This window comes from Larus michahellis, chromosome 8 (assembly GCF_964199755.1).
Source record: "Larus michahellis chromosome 8, bLarMic1.1, whole genome shotgun sequence".
Taxonomy (NCBI): domain Eukaryota; kingdom Metazoa; phylum Chordata; class Aves; order Charadriiformes; family Laridae; genus Larus; species Larus michahellis.
This window is the reverse complement of record NC_133903.1, coordinates 8,535,803-8,563,663: the sequence shown is the minus strand read 5'-3', so window position 1 is coordinate 8,563,663 and position 27,861 is coordinate 8,535,803. Positions and strand designations below refer to the sequence as shown.

The window sequence follows — 27,861 nt, the reverse complement described above, 5'->3', positions numbered from 1 at the left end:
GGTAACAGCTTTGCAGCCAGCTTTCTGACAGCCGCCTGGCAATGTCCAATTAAGAGGCGTGCGCCGCCGTTCAGCCCAGCGCGGAGCGTGTCCGGCGCCGGGACTGGGGCTGTCAGGATGCCGGCACCGGGGCAGCCTGTGGCACCGAGCTTGCAGCACGCGATCCCAAAGGTGGAGGGAGCAGGCAAATGCTTTGCAGTGCTGTGCGGGTCTTCCGGGGAGCAAATCCCCGGAGGAAGGGAAAGGCACCCGGCTACGGCGCTGGAGAGACAAAACGGCAGGGGATTGCCGGGAGGAGCGACGGTCCTCGTGAAGAGTTGTGCAAAGGGTGGTGAAGCCCCGCATGGAGCAGGGTGAGGAGACATTACAAGAGACAGTTGGATCTGCTAAATGTGGGACTCGCTATCTCGGGGCTTCCAAGAGAGGAGCACATCGGCCCCGGCCCCGTGCCGAGGTGCAGGCGCTGCCAGGGCAGCTCCTTGGGATTGCGGTCCCAGCTCACACAGGTGTTTGTTTCAAGGGTTGAATTATATCACGCCACAACTCAGATATTAGGAACCTGACTACATTTGAGGTATAATTGATCTTCTGATGACTTCTTAAACATCTGGTAAGTGGGGACAACTTTCCAAACAGCAAAATCTACACCAAAATGATCTTGGTTTGAATAATAAGTATTCCATCCTTGTTTGGTAAATATACCCAGCGTTAATGGTGCTTAATGGTGCCTGTAATTGGTGTCTAAAGTTATTTAAAAGTAAATTTACTAGAAAATAATTAGCAATTTTATAGTTCACTACTTCCTAATTTTGTTGATAAAAGTTTTTCAGTGGTTTTTATCAGATGACACAATAGGGCCGTGCTGTGAAATAGCTTTTTTCAAACTGCCAGGAAATTGTGCACACAAAATAAGATAAAAAAATTTTCCCCCTAATTTCTTTGCCTGGCAGCCAGCCCTCTCTCTCCTTTTATTATCCGCTGATTTATCCTTAATCAGCAGCAAGTGAAACCTCCCAGGCGTTGCTCGGGGATTTGTTTTTTGTGACCTTGGGTGATGCACCCCGAGCTGCCAGGCCAGCGAGGAAAGCTGTCCCCCACCGCAGTGACACGTTCTGCTGTCACGCACCGCGGGGACAATCCTGCTGTCCCCAGCGCTGGGTGTGGGGGGCTGGTGGCCGGTCCCTGCCTGCAGAAGAAAGCAGAGGTTGTGTTCTCCGTGGGTCCCTGACCTGATCCCGTGCAGGGCATCTTTGGGGATGCTCCCCATCGGGCTGGAAACCCCTCCAAGCCTGGGACCCTGCAGGTCCAGTGCTGGCCCGGGTGGTCCTGGTGTGGGTCTGGTCCTGGTCCTGGTTGTGGCATGCGCCTTCCCTTGGCCCTTTTGGCACCGGGGTGGACTGGCTAATGGCGGGGGGACAGCCAGTGGCCACCGTGGGTCTGCGGCTTGTGGGGTGTTGGTGCTGCTGGGGGGCCTGGGAGAAATGGAGCAGAGAAATGCGGCTGCTACAACGTTTTATTGTTTAGTGCTGTGGGTTCAAGTGTTCAGTTCAGGATTTTCATATTGTTCAGGTACAGAGTGACACCGACAGACAGAGACGCGTTTGGGAGAAGGCGACAGCACAGCAGTTTGGTTTCAGAAAAGACTAACTCTCCATTTCCAGTCTCTGAACCATAAAGTACCAGCTTTTCCAGAACAATGAATCACAGTCTGTGTATAAAATTAAATATAATTTATGCTTTGCTAATTGAAATCAAATACAAAATTCAATTTCCTGTGTATTCTAATGCTGACATTTGAATAGTTAAAAAAAAAAAAAGTGTTATTAACCTGACTCCTTCTCGTTTGGCAGGCCACTCTCCGGCCAGATAGATAGAAAGTAATTCCCCTGCCAAGCCCCTGCATTAGCACAGCAGACACGGGGTGCATTTCAGAAAAAAAAAATAACCCCCCAAGAGGACACTCCCCCCTGCTGCCTGTGTCCCCAGCTCCTCTCCCCCCCCCCCCAAGGTGGCTGGTGTGTCCCTGTTCTCTCCCAGCGCTGGGAAGGGGATGGTGGCACTGCGGGGGCGTGCAGCGGGGCAGGTGGGTGTCTGCGGGGCAGACGCTCAGGGCGGAGGAGCGGGGCATCTTCTCCTGTCCCAGACAGAGATTGCAGCCGATATAAAAAATAAACCTCTGAATATATGGCAGAAAGAATGGGAGCAAGAGTCAGGCCCAGCATCTCCGGTGGCCAGCCCTGCTTCTGTAAACCATGGGATGGCCCCTCCTGGGGGGCCGGGGGGGCCAGGGCTGGCTGTGCCCAGCTCTGGGACTCCTCCCCTGGGAGCCCTTCTCCAGGGCCTGCTTCCAGCTGCAGGACTGAGCCCCAGGCATGACTCTGCTTCATCCCAGTGCAGGATGGACGCTCCTTCCCAGCCGCACACCGTGACTTCCCTAACGAGGTGCTCCATTGCGTTGTAATTCTCAAAGATGCGTTTTCGGATCTCCTGTCCTTACAGCAGTGGGCATGATGAGAAGAGGTGGCTTGATGGCAGTCGGACACCAGAGGCTCTTCCTGGGAGAAGGTGGCTGGAGATACCCAGGGAGACATGGGGCAGTGCTGAGACCAGACCAAGCAGGGGCTGGGGTGTGCAGGGACACTTGCTGGGTGGAGATGGAGGTTTTGAGGGACTCTTTCAAGCTCAAGGAGACCTTGCTTGGAGATACTGCTCCTGGTTAAGCTGTGGATGGTGGCTGCGAGAGTCCAAGCTTTGGCCATGGAGGTGATGCACAGTGCCATGCTGAGAACCATTAACAACCACGGTCACACACAGCTGCCAACCTCCCAGGTCCCGGCGATGCCACGAGCTGGGATGGCATCCCCCCGCAGCCAAGCCCCTCCAGCAGGCAGCCAGGGCCACCAGTCCCACCGTGTCCACTGGCAGGCTCCACTCAGCACCGTCAGGGCCAGCCCGCCATGGTGTTGGGGCTGCAGCACGCTGGGAACAGGGAAAAAATTCTGGATATCCCGTCGGTGAGGAGCCTGGACACTGGGACTCAGTGAGCCCCTCATCCTCCAACTGAATCCATCAAGCAGCTTGCACCAAATTGTATAACAAGAGTTTTCGCTTAGGAGCCGATCTGACACTTTAATAACGTGTGAAACACTGTAAAATTATTCCTATTACATGCTTCCAATTTTCATGTAATAATTTTGGGATTTGTGGGTCTGTGAAAAACCGTGTTATGTCAGGAGCTGTTTTTAAATCTAATCAGGCTAATAGGAACTGACACGGCGTTAGCAGGGACCTTGCGGTGCTCCCCCCCGCATGGCCTGCGGTGTAAATTTTCCAAATGGCTTCAGCTCTTCTTTCATCCAATCCAAGGCACCAGCACCACTCCACGGTGTAAGGAACCACAGGACAGGCCGTGAAACCCGGAGCAGGTTCAGCTTCTTACCAAACCTAACGGCGATTTCACTCGGTTAGCTGGATCAGTAGGGATTCCTCAATCAAAACTGAGTCTTGGTCCTCCCAGAACGATCCCACGCTGAACCTCTGCTGCTTCCCAACAGCCAGGGACCCGGCAGCCGAAAGGGGACAGGGGACTCTCACACAGCTACGCTCCACCTGGGAGGCATCCTTACCTCTCATTAAAACAAAGACAGCGCCCAGCAATATTCGAGTGCCCTTAGAAATCGCCCGTGCGAAGGGAACATTTCAGCAATGGTATTTTTTCCTTTTGTTCCCTCTCTTACTGTTTTTCTCTCAGTTACGGAGCTGGAATTGGTGCAGCTGCGTCAAAGAGCTGCTGTCCTGCTCTGCGCTGGTTCCAGCATGCAGCTCTCATCACACTGCTGGAGGATCCAGTTGGGCAATGGGTTTCTTCTACAGTTTCACCAGGATTTGCAAATTTGGTTGACTTCGTCATTTCCACTAGAAAGCGCACATTTTTTTTGTGCAGAGCAGTGCTCACCCTGGGAATTAATTGCTTTTTTGTAATTCTTAAGTAAAGATGAAGGCTGCTTCCCCATTTTGCTCACCCAGCCGCCAACAGCAAGCAGCAGAGATCTCGTTTTCAAGGTGCAAATGAAGGGCAGTGCCAGAGGTCAGCCCTGCCCAGACCCTAGGCTGGGGCTGTCCCCCCCCCTCCATGCCCCTGCCCTGCAGTCACCCCCTCGGTGTGTGTCCAGGAGTCACCAGGAATGCCCGGCTCCAAAGCCCAGAGCAGGGAATGGCACGGCCTTGCCGGGATGCGCTGCTGGGCACGCGTGGCTCTGCACTGCGCCTCGGTAGCCCGGATGGGCAGAGAGAGCCCGGCTCGGTCTGAGCGGGTGCCTGGGAAGGGTCTTCAGTACAGCTTCCAGGAGGAGCAGGGGGGCTCCGGTCTCACTGAGCATCCCAGTAAAGCAGGAACAACTCTCTTCCAACAGCGGCATCATACCCATCTGTTGGGGGAGAATCGGGCCCAGGTGTTTTGTGGCACTTGGTAAATACTAGTTTTAGTGCAACAAGTAATTGAAACGTCTGGTGCAAATGAAGTTTCTCTATACATAGTTCCTTTGCAGCATAACTGGCTTTATTCCTTCCACACACAAATACCAGTGTGCATGTGAATGCACGTGTCCTGAATTTACCATGTCTGATGCTGCTGTTTGGGCAAAACTAAAAGCCAGGGCAGGAGAAATCAAATCTGCTGGTTTGTCCCAGTGCTGCTGGGTTCTGTGAGCCACCCTCCTCAGCTAGCCATGGCAGGAGGTCCTGGTCATGCCTGCCTGGCTGTGAGGGGGACACCAGCAGTGAACAACATGAAGCATCCCATCGCCCCGAGGAGCCCCTCTCCCTCCACTTTCTCCTCCTCCCACCTGCCCCCGATCCCTCAGCGTCACAGGGGGAGTGCAACCCGAGGTGACGTGTCACTAAGGTTTCGGAGCCGGAAAGGCAGGGCAGCTTTGGCTGCAACCCTGACAGCGCAAGATGCTTGCACTTGCATGGCTGAGCCTCTAGCCCCGCGTGAGTTTTGGGTCTCTAACAATGATTTGCATCTCAAAAGAAAAGAGCTTTTTTCCTGATTTCGTGGTTCTACTTATCACTTTCTTCCTGCTCCCACTGGAAATCTTGGCCCGTCATTTGGTAAAACATGACATTGAACGGTTTGTAAAACTTCCGCAGTCTGTGGATGACATCTGGGTCTATTTTGGGGTGAGTTCGACCCTTGGACTTGCCCAAGCACCGGGGAGCACTGCTGTCCTCTGGCTTCTTTAGACAGGGGAACCCCTTGGTTTTATTAAAGTAAAAATGTTTCTCTGTCACAATCCTCTTGAGGCCTAAGAAGTCCTGGACCTTGGCCATTTCCCCGGCCGGGTCAGTGATGAGCCTCTCGCCACTGACAAAAAGGATTTGGGAGAGGGGGAAGTACTGGAGCCAGTTCTCCAAGTGCAGTGCGTAGATCCCAATGCGGATCGCGCTCCAGGAGGCATCGATCAGCCCTAGGGTCCGGTTCTTGAAGGCCAGCACCTCGAAAGTGGGGATCTCCGGCTTCTTGGAGAGCGTCTGCGTGTAGTCCGAGATGGCCCGGGTGACCGGGTTCCTCACCACCACGATCAGCTTTGTGTCCTTAGCCATGGAGTGAATGCGCCTGGGGGCCTCGTTGGTGACGAAGTAGCTGGGGGTCTTCTCCATGGTGATCTGGCCGTCCAGCGTCTTGGGCATCACGTTCCTGCGCAGAAGCAGAGGAGGAGTGGTTAGCAAGGGGCCAGGCATGGGTGGGCACCTCAGTGTCCCTCCTGCCCCATGCAGATGTTGGTGGGACATTCAGGAGGAGGGATGCTGCTGCACCTGTGGGCCTTGGGGACCAAAGCACTTCTGGCTCTGTTTCTTCTCGGACCCTGGACATGGTGGGCTCCTGAAGTGTTAAATCAGCCTTGGTAACACATTATACAGTCAATTCGCCATAGGCATATGTAGACAAAAGTTAATTGACAATAAACCTGTACAATACCTGTCTGTTCAGCAAGCCATCTGCTTCCATTTGCTCAATTAAGCCTATTCACTTCAGAGCCTTGTACCAGAGTGGTGCAGTTAGGATTACACAAGACCTTTTTGTTATGATGACATGCTTTTAAATGTCTCAGCTAATAAAACTTAATACAGAATAAGATCCCTTGCTTCTAGTACAATAATTAAATTTATTTACTATCTTGTGTGTGAGAAAGAATGACTTTTCTTTTATCTCTAATTCACATGCTCTGTCAATAATTAATTGCTGCTGGGTTTTGAGCTTCCTGTGCAAGCACTTTTATTAGCCAAAAGGAATTTGCCTACTGGATAAATTAGCATGTAGCAAGACTTTCCTGGATAGCATATTACCATATAGTGAAATGAAACTGCAGCGAGATAGCATTTATATCTAAGAAAATGAAGAGGTAAATGCTTGTCCCAGCTGCCCCCAGTTAAAGATTACCATAGCAAGCCGGAAGGTATTAAATGATGTCCCCTGCAAGCGCGTTACAGCCTCTTTCACGCCTCCGGGTGCTGGAGAGGCGGGAGGGCAGCGCCACGGGCACTACCCACTTCCCACTCCGCACGTCTTGTGGCTGTGGCAGTGGCCAGTCCCAGCCTTAAGGCTTTCAAATACCCGTGCCTAGGCACAACCACACAAAGCGTACTTTGTTTAACCTGTTGTTGGTTAATTTGTCCCAAAGACGAGGTGCTTGCTAGCTGGGAGGCAGGAGGAGGAGCGGTGTGGCTGCTGCCGGGAAGCCCGTGCAGCGCTGGCTGAGTCTCCTGCAGCAGACACAGGGGATGGCGATGCTCAGGGTCTTGCAGGATTATCCCTTCACGTTGCGACTATTTTTAGCACAAACATATGGCGAGGAAACAATGTGAATCGGCTGGAAATGGTTCTGTGAGAGCACCTCGGGCACCGGCAACCGCAGCGATGCTGACGTCAAACCGTCGGGCCCCAGGAAACAGCCATTTCAGGAATAACGCAGCTGAAGTCTGCAAGCAGAAGTGCCTGTCAGGCAAGGCCCAGCTAGATTTGCCTGTCAGTGTTGCCTTGTATTTGTGACTGTTAAATGCATCGGCTTGCTTTAAAACTCCCTGTAATTTGTGTATTTACCGCCGGTGTAATCCACCCAGCTGGGCTTGTTTTGCCAAAGCGCTGCTGTAGGAGGTGCCGGGTCTCCTGTCAAGGCAGGAGCGAAGGTGGGTTTGGTGCTGCCACAGGGCTGCTCCTGCCTTCAGCATTTTGGGGTGAAGAGGCCAGCGGGGTCCTGGGGCTCCCCCTCTCCTGCAGTCAGCTCTTGAGCTCTGAGTCAGTATTTTACCTTAAGAAAAGCCTGAACAAATTGAGAAGGATGCAAGCACTTGAGGACTGCAGGTGCTGCAGAGTGACAGGCTGGCTTGGGGGTGGGGGGTGGGGGTGGGATCTAGCCCCCAGATTTAACAGCCCTATAGGAAGAAAGCATCTTTTATGGCTATCCACATCACAGCAAGGCCCACAGCATGACCAGGGGTTGAGTCCTCAGGTGCTCACTGCCATACGAGTAGGGTACCCTTCGGCTGAGCGTGAGGCTGTGGAGGGGAGCGGGGCGAGGAAAGTGGACAGAAAACGAGACTGGGAGGTTGGCTACCTGGGCAGGCAGCAGTTTGCCCCGAGGAGGACTGGAGTAGAAGTGCTCCCTGCTGCTCTCCAAAAGCGTCTGATGGCCAGGAGAGCATCGCTGATGGCTGGAGCGGGGCTCTCCCTCCCCAGTGCTGCGCAGCACCCACCTCCAGCTTGCCACCCAGGCCAGGGGCAGTGGCCAGCTGGGCAGAGGCAGCACTGGCCACAGGGAGCAGTGGCTGAGAGCTGACCCTGCAAAGGCATCCCAACAAACTCCTGCAGCTGCACCGAGGCTCACCTGACTTCTCAGTCTCTGCGTGATTCCGACCAGTGTTTGTATTCCCACGGAAATTACGTTCTTTCTGCAGCAAGTCTCTGAAAGCGACTAGCCAAAGATAACCCCCGACTTCAGGACGTGATCCACTGCAGAAATCTCCCTGCTGCAGAGTCCCACTCCCTGGCCTTGGCAGACACTGCCTTTGAATGCGCGGCCAGCTAGCCGTGCACCAGTCCTTTCTGCGCTGACCACAAAACAGAAGCGTGGCTGTGTAAAATTTCCCCTTTGATTTTTTTTTTTTTCTTTTAAATATTGCTTAAGAAACTCGGAACTGAAATGCTAAAATTTCTGCACGGAAATTAGGTCTCGGTCTTGATGTGTCAGAGCAGCGGAAGGAAGGAGGAGAGCTGGGGGGGGGCTGAATGGAAGGAGGGCTGGCAGCTGCCGGGGGCTGCCACAGGCAGCACCGCTCCGTGCGGCTGTTCTTGCAGCCCTGGTGCCAATTGCCAGCGGCTGAGGGTGGGGAGTGATCCACCTCCAGCAAGGACTCGCACTGGAAACCACTTTGGCAGCGGCTGGAGGCGGTTTCCAGCCCTGTTGGAACGAGCACTGCACACAGACTGAGCCACAATCCCTGCCCCGAAGAGCTTCCAGAAGAAGAGTGGGAGCCTGCGAGGAGGAGCGGCAGCCAAACCGTGCAGGAGCCAGCGCCTGTGGCTGTCCTTGGGGCTGTGCGATCGGCCTCGGAGAGCACGCGGAGGAGTAAGGCAAAGAACCGAGACCAGGGAATAAAGGCACTTCCAATCCAGTGACTTTGCCCAGGGCGCTCCCAGAACAGGTTTCTATTGAACCATTAATTACCAAAATCAATCTGTTACTCTTCTGTTCCTTGCTCCACAAAATAGTTATTTTATCATCAGCTATAGCTAGCAATTTTTATGCATTTCCTTTCTAAAGGACTCTATCACAAGCTAGCCACAGACCACATTTTACCCTGCTGCTTGCTGTCCTGTGCTAACACCCAGAGCACCCCCAGAGCACCGGAGCTGCCAGCCCCCAGGGACAGAGGTGCCACCACAGCTGGGAGTTTTCCTGCCAGCTCGCCTGTCTTTAACACTGGCCAGTAATGGGATCCCTTGAGGAAGGACTGAGAATCTCTCAACCAACTATGGGATTACTCTGCCCGTGCTCCTTTCCTCCTGATACCTATCACTGAATATTAAATGAAGTCCTGGAGCAGAAAGCTTTAGTCCTGCTTCTCAGCCTCTGTAGTTAGTGGCAAGTCTAGATATGGTTAACATGCACAGAGGCGTCCAGTCCCTCCTGTGTCGTGCCAAATTCTGTGCTCAAAGACATCAAGCAGCAACAACCTCCATGGACTTGTCCCTCAGTGCTCAGGCAGTTCTCCTTCGTACCGGCTCTGTATTCACTGCTGTCCTGCTCCGCCAGGATGGGAGAACAGAGTTCTCCACCTTCTCCCTTTATCCCAACCTTCATTTTACACCATGGTAAAGTCTGAAGGGCCTGGACCAGCTCCAATGCTCCCTTTGCCCCCTCTCCACAAGAATACTGAAGATCTCAGCTCATGGCAGGTTCTCCTGAAGCATCCCTTCCAGGCCAGGGTCTTGTTTGATCCTGAGCTGATAACCGGGGCGATGCTCTGGGGAGGCTGACCTGGGGCAGTCACTCCTGCTCCTGCTGCCCCAGCTGGGAGCTTGGATGAGGGCTTTGAGACAAGGGGGTCAAACGGGACCAACAGGATTGCAGTGAACCCGTGGCGTGTGGCATTATGGGGAACAGGAGGCTGTGTGGTTTTTGTGTGATTTTTTCAGCTGAGACAGTGGCAGCCTGGATAACGGGAGAAGTAGCAGTGCGTAAAAGTCCTTCTGCCTTGCAAATGGTGCTGGAGTGCCAGGCAAGCAGAAAACACCATTACCCCGTGGTGTTCAATTACCCTGACACCCGCGCAGCAGCACCGCACACTTGTTTGTGCCGTCTCAGACAGGATAAGCTGTTTTCCCATGCAATTGTCTGAGCAGAAGGAGGGACCAGCACAGGCAGAGTTGGCTGGTGTACGCTCCTCTGAGTCAGGCACCCTGGCAGCATGCAGCAGGCTGTCAAATGTCAAAACGTGGCGATTATGAGATGCTAAAAGCTCTGCTGGACTACGAGCGGTGGACTCTCAGACAATAGGGCTCGAGGGGGCCATTGCTGCTGTCTGCTCTGACCCTCCGCGTGGCACGGCAGAGACCTGCCCTGGCCCACCAAGGAGCACTGCCTCCGCCAGCGCGTCTGCTCTGCAGCAAGGAGCTCCCGGGAGCTGGGGGGGCCGGGTGGTCCTGGGGGAGCTCCCGGGGTTAGTTAACACCACTCACTGCTCCTTAGCACCTCAGCTGCGCTGTGAATTGGTCTAGCCACAGCCACTGGCTTATTGGTTTTTTGTAATACATCTTTGTATCTGGAATCTCTCCAAGCTGACAAGATGCTGTTCTGCAAATAAGTGCCTGCGGACTCTCACGCTCAAAGCTCCGAGCAAATGGGGGCTGGCCGGGCCCCTGCCCCTCGTGCCGATGCTTGAGCCGTGCAGTCAGACCGGAGGGTGGTACTGGTGGTATTTGTGCTGCATTTGCTCCTGCTCCCCGCGACCAGCATCTCCCCGTCACCGCGAGCTGTCTACAAGCCACTGGGATGTTTGGGCAGGTTCCCAAGGACCCGGTGCTTGCACAAGCCTTCGTTTGCTTTGTATTATGGATCGTGTTGGTGATTTGTGGGTTTTTAGATGACAATGCCTTAAAAGAGATGAAAATTAATCAGAATTCAGAGGAAGTACGGCTGCTCTCCTTCCCCCACGCTGCCGCTCCTGCCCATCCTGCCGCTGGCAGGGCTGGGTGACAGCCAGGAGCGGGGTTCCCTCTCCTTCCAGGCACTGCCATGGCAATAGCCCCTTCATGGACATTTTGCAAACAAGGATTTGGGTTCCCTCTGCCCTAAGGTCAAGGCAAGACAATTGCCTTGCCTTTAATATTATACTTACTTAGCTTTTACTTTAAATTATGGTTTCAATAAGCTGTTGCAAAAAAAAAAAAAACCAAACCCAAATCTCTAAGCCTTTTCTCTGTGGTGGGGACGCTTCAGACAATACGCTGGAAGCAAGCTGGAGTTGCTGATGTTCAAGTATAAAACAAACACACCAGGGGTTTATAAAAGAAGCACGAACAAACTATTAATTACAACAGCCCCTTCAGATGGTGGTATCACAATAAACAGGAGCCAAGAAATTGCAGAGCTAATAATCTGAAAGTGTTGCCACATTTAAGGACTGCGTTTAATTCCATGCACAATAAAGACAAATGGATAGATCGGTTGGCACTGAGGAGAGACAGCAGGGAAGTAGTGATCAAGGAAAAGAGGAGGAAAAGCAGATTCAGCTTTTGCTGTACAGTTTTAAGGATAACATTCGGAGCTGCAGTGTGTCCTCGAGACACCCCTGGCCCTGCAGAGCACCGGAACGACTGCAGCTCTGGGATGCATGTGCAGAAATGCTTTTTCCCAAACTCTGCCTTGTTTCAGAGTTACTTTCTAGGTGCTGCCTTTCCCGGGCAGGCACACGGACTGCCTTGCTGAGCTCCCATGGAGCAAAGGCAGCTTCGAAGGAGGCTTGAGCCTGTCAGCCCCGGGAGCCGGCGCGTCCTGCCGCCCACAGCAGCTGTTGCTGAGAGCAATACACGGCACCACCGGCTCCTGCTGCTGAGAATAACAAGGGTGTTAAACCTGGAGCAGCCAAGCCTCTGGCACGGCAGGAATACTCCTCGGAGCAGGTAACCTTCACAGGGCTGCTGCCATGTGCTCCGCTCTAATTGTGTGCGTGCCGACAGAATGCTAACCAGCTCCATGCGTGCGGGCAGGAGGCCACGCTCCGGATCGCTCTGCGCCTGTGGCTGCTGCAGAGCTCTTTGCCATGCTGGGCCAGTGCTTTGCTCCTGGGGAGGACTCACACAGCCTCTTGGACATGCTTTGGTTTTTCTTGCAGCGTTTCTTTCCCTTTCGATGCCAGGCTGGTTGATGAGGAGGCACGGCCGTGCTGCTGACCACCTTCACGGAGCAGCCCAGGAGATGAAGCACTGGAACAGGACACGTCTACTCATGCTCAACTCACCTCTTGACCCTCCTCTGCCTCCATCGTACCCACCTGAAAATGGGGGGGCAACGACAACAAGCCACATCCACACAACAAGCTCCTTCCACACCCGTGGAAGGAGCTCCACCGCCACCTAGCACTAATGACTCCTTCATTCTGTTACGGAGATGGGCGTCATTTCTTCACGCTTGCTGGTAGCAGCATCCCTGCACTGTGCAATGTCTAAATGAAACTTTTATTGCCATTCCTGGGCTTGGATCCAGGAATTACCTGGTCCTCACAGCAGATGATCAAATATGTGCTACTAAGTGCTTGCTTGGGCTTTTGATATTTCTCTCCTTTTCCTACTGACTCCCCAGTGCTGTGGGAGGCTAAGGAGAGCCAGGCTCTGCATGCCCCCAGCACTGCCACCACTCCTGCGGCTCCCCACTCAGCCAGGGGACTCGCTGCCATCACCCCTTCAAGTGTTTTTTTGCTCTGTGCATAAACACTTCCCCCAGCCACCATGTGGCGATGGACAGGACATCTGGCTCCCGCGCTCCTCCGGTTTGTGGCAAAGGCCAGCTCTAAGCCCTCATTGGGAAAATGTGCTGTAGTAATTGTTCTTAACTGCTGGCTTCAGACAAGCTCTTTATTTTCAAGGGATACATTTTATAAATTTGTGAATTTGCATGTTGCCAAAATCCCCTTGTGGTTTATTTAAATCCAGATTATCTTGTTTATTCCTTCAGTCACAGCTGTCATTTATCTCTGTGTAGGCAGCTTGCTCACGATGTTGCAGGTTTCCTGCAATCCCACTCAAAAGGAGTCTTTGTTAACTGTATTTTCACGTTCTTAACAAGAGAAAAAACTTCACAGCAACTTCCAGGGCTGGGAGAACCACAGAGAAGGACATGGGGTTGCACAATTGCTCTCCGAAAGAGTCGATGGCCAGGTACTGCAACAGTGTCACCTGCCCGCGGAGCTCATCTCTGCTGCTCCTCAGTGTGGAGCAAACATCTGCTTTTGTCTTCTGACAAGACAAACATGAAGTCATTTTCCTTTTTATTATTAACACATTCCGGTATAATTGCTTGAGCTGTCAACTGTGACCTGCCAGTAATTCAGCAGGCGTGGGACTTTCAAGGGGAGAACGGCATTGCAACTGAAGAGTGCAATATGCATTAAAAGCAGAACCTATTTGCTGTAAGCCCCCAAGTCAAATCTCTTGTTGAATTTGTTCAAACATAAATTTACAGCTGAATTTACATAGGTTTAATGTTTTATAATCTTTTTGGTCTGTGAATCTATATTCAAGACTGACTGCATTAGCTTAGAAATATTGTGCTTAACGCTGAAAATAATTTTAATCTCTCCAAAGTCCAATCCTTTGCACATCGCTAAACCTCAGAATCCAATCCCTTCTAATAAGGGACACAAAACTTGCATCTGTCGCTGCCTAATAGATTCATACTGCTCTAATTCAAATGGCTTGCACATGTCTGTTAAAAAACATTAAACGCAAATTGTAAAGCACTTTCAGAAAAGTGTGTGCCAGTTCAGACTGGGGCTAAAGCAAAACAAATCTCCCCCAGGAGACTCACTGAGACAGTTCCACGGTTTGGAAGCTGGTGTGCCTCTGCCGGCTGTGGGAGAAGGGGTGAACCATCCCCCTCTGTGACTCCAGCTCTGTTCTTGCAGGACTCAGTGCCCCAAATTAAGGGCTGTGTGGGACCGTTGGTTTCCCTCTCCAAGACAAGCAGTTTTCCTTTGTCCCAGATTTGCAAAGCCACTTAATGTCCAAGTGCAAAACACTCACGTGGGGCAGTCTGAGATTGCAAGGACGCTTCCTTGCTATGTGCCAGCCGCCTCTCCTGACACTTCCCTGACGAGCTTCTCCTGTGCCATGGAGGACTCTGGGGCCCAGGACAACACAGCCGGATGAGGGGGCAGCCCTGGCTCCTGCTGCAGCCAGCGGAGTAAGGGGCAGCTGGGGGTTGGGAGCATCTCGCTGCCCCACATCAGGGCCATCTGTGCCCCCTCCATGCCCTCCCCTCCGGTGCCGCCTGGAGCCGTCCCTCCGGCAGAAGTGTCAGCCAGGATGGAGAACGGTCCTGTGTTGCCATACCAACGCAGGTGCTAACGCCGTGTTGACTAACTGCAAGCTGATCTGATCAGAGAATGGCAGCATCGAGTTGCTACGGTAACCGAAATGCCAAATTGGAAAAATGTGTCAATAGCAAAGTTATCCAAGAAGAGGCAATCGTGCGCAGCAGGGCACCGGGCAGCTGCCTGCCCAGGCCACCTGGAGCTCCTGCTTGTGGGCTGAGGAAACATCTCAGGACATCACAGAGGCTCGGCTGCATCCCAGGTGCCAGCCCCGGGACCTCCGTTTCACAGGGCATGGCTCCCCTGCGCCCTCCTTCCCTCTCCTGCTCCTCTGCTTTCCTCGCAGGCATGGCCAGAGAAGCCTGTGCCTCTCATTGCAACAAACCACGAAGGAACAGGACTCCCCTCCGGCGATGGTGCAGGCAGCCCGGGATCGCAGGGCACTGCCAGCGCTGGCTGGGCATGTGCCTGGAGGAAGGATGCCACCCTCAAGTATCATTTGAGCCATTCTTCCAGACGCTGAGGAAAATGCCTTTAGAGCACTCTGATTTTTCACTGTCTCGCCCAGTCTACAGTCCAACAATCGCAAAGAAAAGGATTCTGTGTCTCCACAAAATGCAAAATCTTTAACGGCTCATTGGCATGTGCTTAAGTTGACCTGGATAAGAAGTTACTCCTGAGAGCCCGCTATTGATTCTGTCAGGGATTCAGAGGTTTTATAGGCATCGCTCAGGATCTCTTTAGTACTTGTACCTTCTTAATGGCTCTCATCGCCAATAGAACTGAAAATATCCCCTGCGCACTGGGAAGCGGCTGAATGTGTGCCAGGACACAGTGCCGCGCCGCTGCCGCAGGAGCGTGGCTGCCCTCCATGGCCAGCCGGGCAAACCTCCCCGGCAGCCCTGGGGAGGAAACCCTTCCATTGCTCCTTCCACGTGTTTTAGAAGGTGAGGGAGATACCAGGGCTACAGGAAGAGGTTGGTGAACTTAACCCAGGAAGGCTCCTCTCCTCCTACCACTACGCAACAAAATCAGTGGGCAGCTGGCTGAGTAGCAGACAAAAATATAAATATGCTCCGATTTCACTGGGACCATCTGGCTCATGTATGATAGGCGGGTAAGAATGCTATAATCATGGAGCAGAGAACTAAGCTGATCCATTAAAGTCTTTTAGCAGAAGCAACTGTGGAACCTGTATTAATCCAGCGATGCTTTGTGCACAGGCATCACAAGGTTAGATCCATTCAGTTGCAATTAAAAATAACCCTCGCTGTTCAGGCTGGCTTGGATAGCTATTACAGCATTGCATTCCCCAAAGACTCTCGTGTATATAGATTGTTGATGCTTGCACAATGCAATCTGAAATTATGATCTTAATGCTAAATCTCGCTTTCTTCTGTTCTTTCCTCAAGTGGATCTCCTCTGGGATATGGCTGTTGCCTTGTGCCGAAATCCCTCGCCCATCTGACCGCACAGCTCACGCACAAATTGGACAGCCTCCGATTAGACAGCCTTACTAATGGGGAGGGTGCCCTTAACCACCGCCTTCCTCACCAGCAGCCACGGCGAATGCATAGGGGTGTGCTAACTCCAGAGCTGCCGGGCCTGGCCCAGCAGCTCGCCTGGGATCAGCCACCAGCGCTCCGCAAGCTCCTGGCAGGGCTGGAAGCGCTCAGCACATCCGCCCCAGCGCACACCATCTCGGGTGGCTCACAACTACAGCCCTCGGCACCTCTTGGCTTCAACCGCGCAAAGCAATCTCGGTCCTGTGGACGGAGATGCGTGTTCAGCGTGACATTGTTTTACCAGGGATAAATTTGGCCTGATCGCTCCAATTTTAGTGTAAGATTTATAGTTGGTCAGCGCTCAGCCATGAAACAGGTTGTGAAAGAGGCTGGAAATGCATATTTCTGAGCCCGCTGCAGTCAAAATTGTTTTGACTAAGCTTCACTGCTGTTCTCTACGCAAGCGCTGCGATGCTATTCACTGGGAATATCTCCGTGTCATCTACCAGATTTAATTACTGTATTAATCACAGTTATGGCAAAGCAGCACTGAGTGCCCTGCCTCACACACGTGCTGGAACTCGCTGACAGAGACAGGGTGAATCCTGCCTCCTTTGACTAAGGACATTCAAGTCAAGGAAGTCTGTTCCGAGTCCAGGCTTCCCTTCAACGTACACGTCCCTCGAGTGCTAGCTCATTCATTTTCCACTGTCATAGGAGGAAGGGAAGAGACCTGGACATCCATGACTTGGTATAAATCCTAGGGCTGAGAAAGCAAGCAGCCAGCCCAGAAAGAAGCATGCCCACCCTGAGGGTGCGTGTAACTACATCGAGCTCCACACTCGAGGGAGGCTTGGTCTTGCAGAAGGGGTTCAGACAGTTTGGGGAACAAACGGCAGCTATGTAATGAGCTAAGAAATACAAACTAGCTCTGAAAAACTTGGGGTGTCCCAACACCCATGTCTCAGTCATGGGCACCTTGCTCTGCAAAGTGGGTCCTGCTGAAGAATGGGGGTGCTCTTGTTTCTCTCCACCCCCGTGGGGAGGTGTAACTAAAGGTGTCAGCCAAACCCACCAGCAGAGCCATTGCCACCCAGACTGGCCCAGAAAGCTGTTTGCAGCCCCAGCTCCGGCAGGAGCAGCGGGGGACAGGAGCTGGTACCCGGGTCTGGGCAGGAGCATGGGGCTCCCTCCGCCGTCCCCCTGCACGCTGGAGCCCAAGCAGCGGCAAGATGCCGGCTAAGCTGAGGCATGCACAGGAACGCACACACATCCCTGGCTGTTCTAGTCCACTCATCAGTCTCGGACAAACCTCAGGACTGCAGCCGTGTCTGCCCACATGCCAGTCCTCAGCATGCCTGTAGATAAAATGGGCACAAACTACATAAAATGCTGACATACATGTCGGTCTACACTTGCAGGACAGAAATCCTCCCCAAAACACTCGATCCAGTGCACCTCGTTGGCAGCAGGCCATCACAGGCCTTCCCTTCCCACTTCCTTGGGAAGACCCATTCCCAAGGTGGGAACTCACCTGGGACACACGGCAGAACAATCCCCAGCACATCCAGCCATGTCCTCCTGCCCTGGACACGGCTGGCAGGCATCTGCACGGGCACCTGTGCAGAAGTGTTTCCATCCAGCTTTGCCCTGCTAATTGCAAAGTAATATCTCTGGAAGTTTCAAGGCTGTTAATACATGCTATTGCAGGCTACAGTTCCTGGAAAAGCCAATTTGATGTGGAAAAGATACAGCTGAGGAAGAGAGAGCTATACACACAGTCCAGTTCACTTTAAACACTGAATTGACTTAACTGGGCAGTTCAAGCCATCCCTGTTTCCCAAAGACGGGCCCTTACGGAGAAGGAAGGACACAAAAATAGAATATTAAAATGTAGTTGTATGGAGCTATACATCGTGCGGAGTCCTTTTTCATCTTCTGGAAAATTTACTTCTACCAGGAAAAAAAACAACCCTGAAAATAATGGCTGCCTAAGTGAAAGCACTGCTGCTGTATCATGCTAAAAGCTTTTCAGGGAAAAACAGTAAATAAATTCCACTTTTCAGATGTATCTGGATGTTATCCTAACACAGTGCCAGAGTAATAGGCGAGCCATCAACAGCTAAAAGGCTGGGAATTGTTATGGAGGGACAACAGAAGAGCGATATCTGCAGAATAGGTTGAATAACAAATGTAATTGTACACATCCCGCTGCTGAGCTCTTGCACTGCTGGCAGACAAGGGAAAGGAGGAAGACTCTCACCCCACCACTACAGAAAGGTTTGACACCAACCCACCAGTAAAGGCTGCCATAGGAGCTCCTGGCTGGTCAGAGGGAGGCAGCCAGAAGTACAGCCCTCCTGCGTCTTCAAATCTGTGCAATTACTAGCTTGATTTCTAGCTGTAGATGAGAAGGGTCAGCGCAGACCCACTGGTGTCGCAGGCAGAGGCTGAACACAAGGGCAGGTGGGGAGGAGGACAGGGTCCTGCAGGGAGGTGACAGGCCCCCCAGGGGACAGAGTATGCCGGCGGTCGCAAAGCCAGTCCCAAATCCCTCCACATACACATTGGGTGGCCAGATCTTCCCAATTGCATTAACCTCTCAGATGTCCAAAACACAATATCCAACTATTTAACATGTTTGCGTCCAGTCTCTGGAACCCAATCCAGCACATACCATGGGCAGAGCCCTGCTGCCCTCCCTTACCGTCACCAGGCAGCAATGAACACCACCACCCCGTCCCCCCTTACTGCTTCTTCCCTGCTGCCCCTGATCTCCCCAACTTGGCACCCGAGGCAAGCTGGCTGCATCAGTTCCCAAGGCACCAGGGCACCCTCGAGGCATTGCGAGGCACCATCCCGGTCCCAGCATCAGACAAGCCCATGGTGGCCAAGGCATCCCCCAAAGCGACTGCCCAGACCTGAGACTCCTCCATTCCCATCCAGGAGCTGCTCTTCTGCCCCAGGAGGGTGCGATGCCAGCCAGGCTGTTGCCGAGGGCACAGCTATTTATTATTTGCTTCTGTCGATTATTTTGGGGTTTAAGTTCATTTATTATGTATGCAAAAATGGTAATACACTGGCATCTGAATGTCTTTTAGGCATACAATATCCTTATTATTCAAAATGTTTTTTCCTCCATAATTGAATGGTTTACCTTATTATTACTTTATGTTAATGACCCAGCATTTCCATTTTTCTATAGGATGCTTAATTGTAAGCAAAGTGCAATCAGAATCAGAGATGCCATCTGTAATTGACAGCATCATAATAACAGCCAGCATTGCAGGAACAAAGTACCAAAATAAATGGCAGTGGGGAGAAAGCCGCCTCTGAAAATACCCAGGAAGCTGTTCTGGGTTGGGACAGAGCCCCATCCACTCCGGATCCTCTCCCCGAGCAGTGACAGTTTGGGCATTAACACAGATAGAGTGCTATTTATATCAGTTTGTACATTTAATCAGTTTTTTTGCAGTTTTCAGCGAGATGTGAACTATATCCCTGTCCAAGGCATTTGGTTCAAATCAGCTGAGACAGAGAATAATCAAGATTTATGATTCTCATTCTGACTCGGATCACACAGTCAGTGCAATCGGTACAGCAGAGCTTCCTCTCTGAGCCCGAGTGACATCCCTTCACTCTCCCTTGCAGAAGTGATTTAACGTCCATCTCGGGAACTGTCAAAACACTACTGCAGCTCCAGATAACAGCGACTCCGGGCTTCCCCCCCGGTCCCCCACCACACACAGCCATGCGGTCCCCTCCCAGGCCGCCAACCTGGAGGGTCGCCGCAACCGAGTTAGGGGTTGTTTGGCACAAATCAATAAAATATCATTTCGCAAAATAAAAGGGATTTCATCTTGTTCTGCCTCTCAGTACAGTTTAGAGCAGCCAGGAGTAGCAGTCTGTGGTGCGCGTGACCTTCGTTACACAGGGCGTCTTTGCTGGGGGAACAACATCACAGGTTCTGCACATGCCAGCGGTGTCTATGAGCCATACCTGCCCCACTGCGAAGGGAAGCAGTGTGGGAACAGAGCAAGCTCTGGGTCTGCAGCAAGGAGGGAGCCTGGGAACGGCTCAGGAGGCAGCTTCCAGTGGCAGAAAGGGTTGTCAGCGCTTCCAGCAGACAGGTCTATTTCCAGGGCTCAGCACTGGTCCAGGCAGCCAGAGCTGCGCTCTCCGAGACCTCAGCTGGGAAGCAAATGTTTAGATAAAAATTAAATGATCCAAAAGCAACTCTATTAAAAAAAGAGCCAGGTGATGGGAATACGGCAATGGCAAGGTTGTTTCCAAGCTGTTTTGAAGGCAGCCATGCCGCATGAACCGGCTGGCCATGGTGTGCTGCTGCTGGTGTCAGCTCTCAGGATGGTCCAGCGGGCTCTTCCCCAGACATCTGCTCCCACAAGCACAAGACAGAGATGAACCCAGGCCTGACAGCTCAGCAACAACTGCGGAGGAGGCTTCTGCGACATCATATGCTTTTGTGCCCCGGAGAGTCCCCGCAGGCTACATCCACACCACCCAGCAGACCTGGGCAGGATCCTTCCTTGGGTAGTGCGGCGGAGCCAGTCGCTTGAATCTCAGCTGATAAACCCCATCTCCCATGTCTGGTTCATGAAAACAGAGCGCTGCGACCCTGGCGATGAGGGCTTGGCAGGCGCGGTGGATTCATCCAATAAACGGGGTGACGGGAGCTCTGTCTTGATTGCAGCAGGCGGTGAGCTGGGAAGGGGAGCGCGGGCTCATCTTCCCTCACGCACACCCTCGAAATGAAGGCAGAGAAATACACCAGCCATGAAGAGAAAATAAATGCTGTTTGCTTGCAGTACTGAAGTCTCCATGTAGTGACTTTGTCAGTACAGGTACTTTTGTTTTCTTCAGGGTTTGTTTGGCCATCTTTTCCCCATACACATACGCACGATGTGCGGCACAGCTTAGATTTAGCCAGGACTCTCTGTTAAATTCACACATGCATTCTAACGTTCAGGTAAGTGAAAAGACAGAGTGATCCCACTCCAGTCAATAGAGTAAACAATTCCTGGTTTGGATAAACAGAATTACTAGTGCTGAAGAGCCCTGGGCAGCACTGCACACTCTGATTAGTGTAAAATGCTAAACACAAACCAATTAACACTCTCTAAGTCTGCTTATCTCATGTCACTTAGTGCTAAAGTAAAGCCCAACACTAAATACACATATTGATTTAGCCATTAAATCTAGCATCACTCAAAATAGCTCATCATATTACTGAGAAACAAGTGAAGTCACCTTAATTTTCAGAACCTACTGTATTATGAACAATGGCTTAATTGCTCGATCCAGCACCCAGGAGTTACTACGGATACCAACATTACTTAGCCCAAAAATTAAACCTAGAAGGACTGCAAGCAGAAGCGGCGAGAGGACATCTCTGTGCCACCTCAGGCAGCTTCCTTGTGGAAACACTCAGCACCCTAGCCTGGTGCTATGCCAGCAGCTTACAGAGCAAGGATAGAAATTTGGCCACTGTTAGGAATATTATTGCCCTGCTGGTACCAGACACAAGTCATGGGAATCAATTAGCTCCTCTAAGGAAGAGGACAAGACTTACCACACAGTCCTGACAAACGCCGCTGCCTGCCAGCGTCCTTTTCTGGGGCACAGCTATGTGCAACCAACACTGACAAAATACCAATCCTAGTCCTCGAAAAACCAAAGCTGCTTGTGCTTCCATTTGGGTTTTATAGGGCTGTTAATTTAGAAACTATTGGAAGCTGGTGTGTGGGAAGTTGATGATGGGAAAAGCCCGGCTGGAGGTATCCTGCCCTAACAAACACCAGGAGAAGGCAGGGATGGGACATGTGGATGTTAGCAGGCAGTGTATGATGTTTACATTCCTAATTACAAGAGCTAATTCTTCAGTTTGGCCAGGTGTCCCTTCTGCAGACAAGGTTAATGGGATGTGAGAGGCCACAGCTGCCACAGCACCAAGTGAGGAGGACAGGCAAGGGACAGCAGTATTAATCAGCCAGGAGCGATGCAAAAATGGTTATCTCAAGCTGTTTGGAGGCACGGATTAAAAATAAATCTCCCCGAGTTTAATATTCTGCCAGTCAGCTCCTTTTTGTAGGTGGAATCTATTAAAAAATTATCTTTCTGCTAAAATGCTAAAGTATTTTTGACATTTAACAGCTTGCTTCAAGCAAAAAAGTGCAATAAATACATGGGAGAGCTAATTGGCTCCAGTACACCCAACACCCAGCCCGTCATGAATAAGCAATGCAGTGCCAGCTTTCTGGTGGCTCCAGCAGACCCCGAACGCCCCCCCGGAGCAAGGGCGCAACTGCTCCAGTCTCCCCTGTTCACTCAGGGAAACCGGGACATTCCCACCGTGATCCAGCAGCAGAACAAAACCAGCCGCAAACTGAATGTTTAGACCCGAGAGTACCGGGGGCAGGGAGGCCACGTGCTGCAATTCGGTCTTACAAAAGTCTGTACTTCGAGGTACTCAGTTTGCTGTAAGATGCAGACGGAGCTGCTTGGCAACGTAGTCTTCTCAATAAAAATTAATGCTTTAACAAGAAGCCAAATAGCTACAGCTAATGTACTTCTGAATGAGATCTAAATTTTATTCATAAGCATCAGTGTCAGGACTAAAATAACAGTTTTATGGACACTATGAGCATAAACAGCTCTGCTGATTCAAAAACAGAAACTGCACTTCTGAATGAATCAACTCATTCATTTGGAACAAAAGCATCATTTTAAATACATGCCTCAAATAAAAGAGAAAGCCAGAGACAATATTCTTCTTGGGAGCTGGCTTCCAAGAAATGCACTGCAGAGGAGAAGGGAGGCTGGCTCCTGGCGAGGGGATGGTGCTGGGAATGTGCTGGGGAAAAGGAGCAAAGACCACTCAGAAGCTGCCTGGGACACGGCTGGAGGCGGGGTGGAATGGCGTTCCCACCTCCTGAATCATCTGCATGTGGAAAAGAATCCCAGATGGGAAAGAAGAGCGCTACGGTGCTGCAGAACCCCCCGCTGAGCTCCAGCATTCAGGACATGTTGGCTCTGGTGCCTGCTGAAATGGCCTTCGTTTATTTGGGGTGGATTGAACCACGTTTAGATATTTTTCTAGATTCCTGAGTACCAGGTATCGGGAAATCAGAAGGAATTCAAAGAAAAAGAAGTCTCACCTTTGTGGACATCACTCACTGGTGTGTGGGAGGATGCACAGAGCCTCTGAATGTCCTTGCTCATGGATTTGCATGGATGCAACAGCATTTGCATGGATGGCTGCATCCACCCAGCCATCGTATGGGATGCAGCAGTGTATGATATGGCAGCAGCTACACTAAATTTGTGTCTCTGGAGAAAAATAATACCAAGGAGATGACACTCTCTTGCCAGTGTCCCCAGCTGTTGCTGGTCCCTGGTCTTTATGCTCTGCCTCTGTTGGTGGTGTTTTCCTTGCCCTCTCCTGGTGTAATATGCTGTGGTGGTTCCCAGGATCTGCCGGTCATGGCACAAGGAGCTGCTGGCCGTGGCATGCTCCAGAGGCAGGACAATTCGGGCACGTTCCTCAGTTTGGGACCCTTAGCACTGCCTTACCTGTCATTCCCAGATGTGATTTAACTGGTGCTGGCCAGGGAAGGGCCTGTGGTACCTTGCACGAAGGAGTCTCCAGAAGTTTAGTCTGGATCTCGATGTGAATATTGATAACGCACAGATATCTGTTGCTAGCCCAACAAAGAAGTTGCAAATGCAAGTTAAAAACAGTGGTAAAACTGGAAAACGTGGAGAGGTGTATAGCTACCAGCTAACTGATGAAAGATTTCTAGAAAAGTACATCTTGGAGAGCGCGCTCATTACAGACAGAAAAGTCAGATAGATGTCAGGAAACTTTATAGACATAAAAGAAAATCTTTATAGACATGCATGACAGGACGAGAAAATTACAGTCATCTGGACTGGTGGCAATTCTTGTGCCTCAAGGCCTGAAATGAGAAGCTGCACAAAACGGCCAGCTCTGCTGAGCGAGGGTGAGGGCTCCTGCAGGGCACGGCCAAAGCCCAGAGGAGCTGCAGCTTGGAGATGGGCACCGAGCGGTTTGGCTGGGCAAGGGAGGCCGAGGAGAGACAGTGACACAGGGGATGGGTCTCCCTGGGAAGCCAAAGCCCTGAGTCCACACTGCTCATCCCCTCGTGGTGCCTCTAATGAGCATCTATGCAGAGACAGGGCTCCTCCTGGCCACCTTCGCCAAACCCCACCAGAGAACCCAGCAGGCGCCAGGTCACGTCTCCTGATGGTGCCTTTGTGGAGGATGCTGAGGGCAACTGCCCTCCCACCGGCACACGGTGTGGCATGCAGGCACGGGCTGTGGCGTGACCACGCCAGCCAGAAAGACCCCAGAGCATGGTCGAAACTGGGTTGAAAAACACATTGCGTCTGGACAGTTTGTTTACTTTACAAGGCCAATTAGGGGCCGTGCAAGAGGAAAACCGCCAGCGCCCAGCACCCCCCTGTTCTCACACGCTTTCTGCAAGTGGAAAGAGGACAGAGCAATTGCAGTTGATAACGAAACACGCTGGGAGAAGCCATCCTCGTCTAGCCCTGAGCAGCCAGAGCTCCCAGCTGGGACAAAGCTGACCTGAACCCTCCTGCACTTGGCAGCCCCTGTTTTCCTGACAGCCCCCCTTAGCTCGGGACGATGCGGGGGGCTCTCCCCGTGCTGGGGCTGGGAGTGCAGGCAGAGCCCAGCTCCTGCCACTGCCGCGTTTCCCGTAACTGGGGTAATATATCTGTGGCCACAAATGAAAGATCAATATTTATTTAACACACACACACTACCCTTTAGAGGCCCTTAATTATAAATTAATCATCATTAACTGACAGTAATTGAACATGCTGAAAGCTACGATCACGGCGTTCCCCCGCAGCGGGAGGCCCTGGCATGGCTGCGGCAGCGGAGGGGAGCGGGCTGGAGGGGGAGGCAGGAGAGGGACCCAGCCGGAGGCACTGACGGTCCCATGCACCCACCCTGCCCGGGAAGTGGGGATGCTCGGGGGGGTTGCTGCCTCTCAGGCACCCTGCGCTTTGCTCAATCCTGTGCCGGAGGGACGGAGCTCTGTGAGCTGGGGGACTCTCACCAGACCATGACAAAAGAGGGGGTGACCCCAGAAGCAGGCAAGTGACGCACTCCCAGATCCTCTGTCTGGACACACTGATGCTTTAGCTCCAACCTCGCCTCCCATGGGGAAAGACAGTGGCCTCCAGAGAGGAAGCGTTCTGGGGGGCTGAGAATAGAAATGTGAGGAGTGAAGGGACCTTCACAGGGACCATCAGGGGAGAAGGGGCACATCAGCTGTGCTCTGCCTGCCTGCCCTGGGGCTGCAGATGGTCCCAGGCAGGGGAGCACCCTGCGTGCTGCCTGCGGGAGGCACAGCTAGGGACAGGCTCTAAGCCCCCGAGGGATGCCTTCCCCTTGGGAGGGAGGAGCCACAGTTTGTTCCTTTCCAGCTTTTACAGAAACACAAACCAGAAGCCCAAGTGCCAGTTCCTCCTCTCTGGGCTCCCGGGTGAATCGGGTGGAAGCCCGCCCGCAGGGTAGTGCAGGAGAGCAGTTGGAGGAGGCTGGGGGAGATGCACCGTCTGGAAAGTGCTGCTTTTCAGACAAACTTGCACATTGGAGGGCTTTTGAGATACTGGTGTGCTCTCTGCTCGGGGGGGTTAGAGCAGCTCTACCCTGCATTTCTGGTGTTACAGTGATTAAGCAACAAAATGTGACTTAGTCCTTGGTGGGGAGTGCGGGAGAGTACAGCTGATCTCTGGTGCCAGCAGGCTGTGCAGAATGAGCTGGCAGAAAGAAATGCAAATTCCCTTTCTGTAAGGACGACAGTGGCACGAACGCTGACTTTATTAAAATGCAGAATTATTTCAGGGCCCTTTGTTTAGCTCAGAGCCTGGAGGTAATTTATGCGCAAGGATGGAGCAGTGAGGGCTGTGCTCCGCTGCCTGGTGGTGCCAGCATTTCTTGGCTCATGCTCCCAGTGTGAAGGTTTTCCAGCTCCGGAAGGAAGGTCTGGGAAGCCCATGGTCTCCCTGCTTGTTCTTGCTGAAGAAGTTTTCCTGTCCCCACAGCACCTGTGTACAGCTCCTGGGGTCTGGGCCTTTAACATGGAGGCTAATTAAGTGCTCATTTATCAAGGAGGCTGGTCTACTGCTCCTCCGTGCCTGAGCCTTTCCCTCTCAGCCTGCCCTTCTCTGCGAACAGCAGCCTGTTGGCACTCAGCGCCTGGAGACTGCTGCATGGGAGATGCCATCCCTGAACGCTGGTGTACGGCGTCCCCATGTGCCTTCCCTACGGTTCCCTTGGGACAGAGTCAGGAGCATCGCCCCCTCGCACCCTGCCAAAGGAGCTGTTGGAGTTGTGGGCAGCGAGGAGGAGACCCCCCGCTCTGTCCCACGCCTGGCTGTGGCTCTGCCACGCCACGGGGTGCGAGCGGCACCTCTCGCACGGGAAGCGCAGAAGCATTGACCCCTGTAGCCACTGGACTCGGCATCACTGCTGGATCTGCCCCAAGTGCCCTCAGGCTGGGCGGTTCATGGACTTTGCAGCCCATGAATTCTGTTTGGATTTGGAGACTTGTAGCTGGCAATCCGAGCCACGACAACCTCTGATCAAAATTTGGGGCTTCGTTGGCTCTTTTGGCTTTGGCCTCTATACTGAAGGGAAGCAGGCAGGATTTGGCAGAAGAAATCCCAGAACCTGGCACAGAGATGACAATTAGTTTCTTACGATGAAACACTAAAACTCGGAGGGATGCAGTTCATTCGCCCAAGTCAGAACCTCAGCACGGCTCAGAACAAGCGTCCCGGTTTACAGCTAGGCGGGTTCTTGGAAAGGGACCTGGAGAGCATGAAATGGGGGTTTCCCACAAGCCACATGAGGTGGACAGAAAAGAGAAGATGCTGCCTGAGCTCTCTGAAGGGCCGAAGCAAGCACGCTTGCTCATGACCACAGTCCTGGGAGAGGGTCCAGCCGAGTGACTGACGGCCTGGGGGAGCTGGCAGAAGGCTCAGGCTGATGCATTTTGGAGGAGCAGGTTCAGCCGGGGGTACCCGGGGTGAAGCGGCACAGCCCGGGAGCGTGGGGCGATGCCTGGGCAGAGGCAGCAGCCGGGTGCTGCTGAGGCAGCATCGACGAGACGCTTTCGGGCACGGGGACCGACGCCAAGCACTTCACCTCTGCCTGAACATCATTGCTAAGGCAAACAAAGGCTCCGGGAGCTTGTTGACAGGGAGGTTTATTGAGGTGAAATCTTTGCATCAGGTTATGTGTTCTTGTTTTGAGGAGCTTAAACTGTGTCCGAGATCAGGCTAGATTAAATCCTTGACTTCCACTGCTGTCCGGGAAGTCTCATCTAGGCTGATTTGCATTTTCATCTGCATACTAATGCTGGGCTTACAATCAGCAAGAAAACCTTCCCAGCTCATTGGTCCAAAGGTAAATGTCTGCAATGGAAAGCAAATAGGGAGGAAGGCTCCTGCCACTCTGCCGCTTGAACCGCAGCTCCCCCCGTGCTGCACGTAGAGGATTTGCCGTATCCTGAGTGACAGGACATCGGGGGCTCTGCCGCCTAATCCCGGGAGCTGCATGTCTGGCGTTAGGATGCGGACCGCTGGGGCTGTGTTTCGAGAATATTACAGTGTGTTTGACACAAAGTCTGGCTTCACTGAGCCAGGTTTATCGCCCGATAAAAGCTGCTACACCCAGACATTACAGGCAGAGCAGAGGGCCTGCTATTAACAGGGGAAGGAGACGAATAAATCCAAGACTTCTGCTTTCACGCAGGTGGGGTGCAGGTTTGGGACTGAAGGAGAAGAACTGTGCTTTCTGTGTGACTCCTAAATTACACCAAGGCCCTGCATACGTCGATCAGCAGCAGCTGGTGAGAAGCCGCAGGTTTGCAGGAGTCAGGAGGAGGACCGGGGTGCTGTGAGCGCCTGGAGCTGAGAGGCTGGAACCAGCCGCCCTTCTGGAGGGAGAGACTATACTTGGGTGGGTGTTTGGACGCAGTTCAGAGGAACCTGCCTTCTCACATTTAAATTCCTCTCCCCGTGGTGGCACGGTGACAGAAGCCTTCCCGTATGGTGCCGTGGGAGGGAAAGCTTCCTCCTGCCATTGTCTGCGGCGGATACCAAACGGCGCGCTGGGTGCCTGCCATCGGCAGCGGGCTGGCACCACGCAGGTCCATGCCCCCGGGTAATGCTGTCTGCTCGGCGG

The 27,861-nt window shown here is 52.5% G+C and overlaps 1 protein-coding gene across 1 annotated transcript in view; it reads right to left on the bottom strand.

Moving 5' to 3' along the window:
- Window positions 1-1,377: 1,377 nt before the first annotated feature.
- The window catches only part of HS3ST4 (heparan sulfate-glucosamine 3-sulfotransferase 4), a 68,571-nt gene continuing 42,087 nt past the window's right edge, over window positions 1,378-27,861 (bottom strand). Inside the window, exon 2 of the mRNA XM_074598299.1 lies at window positions 1,378-5,698. Within this exon, the coding sequence (XP_074454400.1) occupies window positions 5,062-5,698 (637 nt within the window). The 3' untranslated portion in view covers window positions 1,378-5,061. The remainder of the gene's footprint in view (window positions 5,699-27,861) is intronic.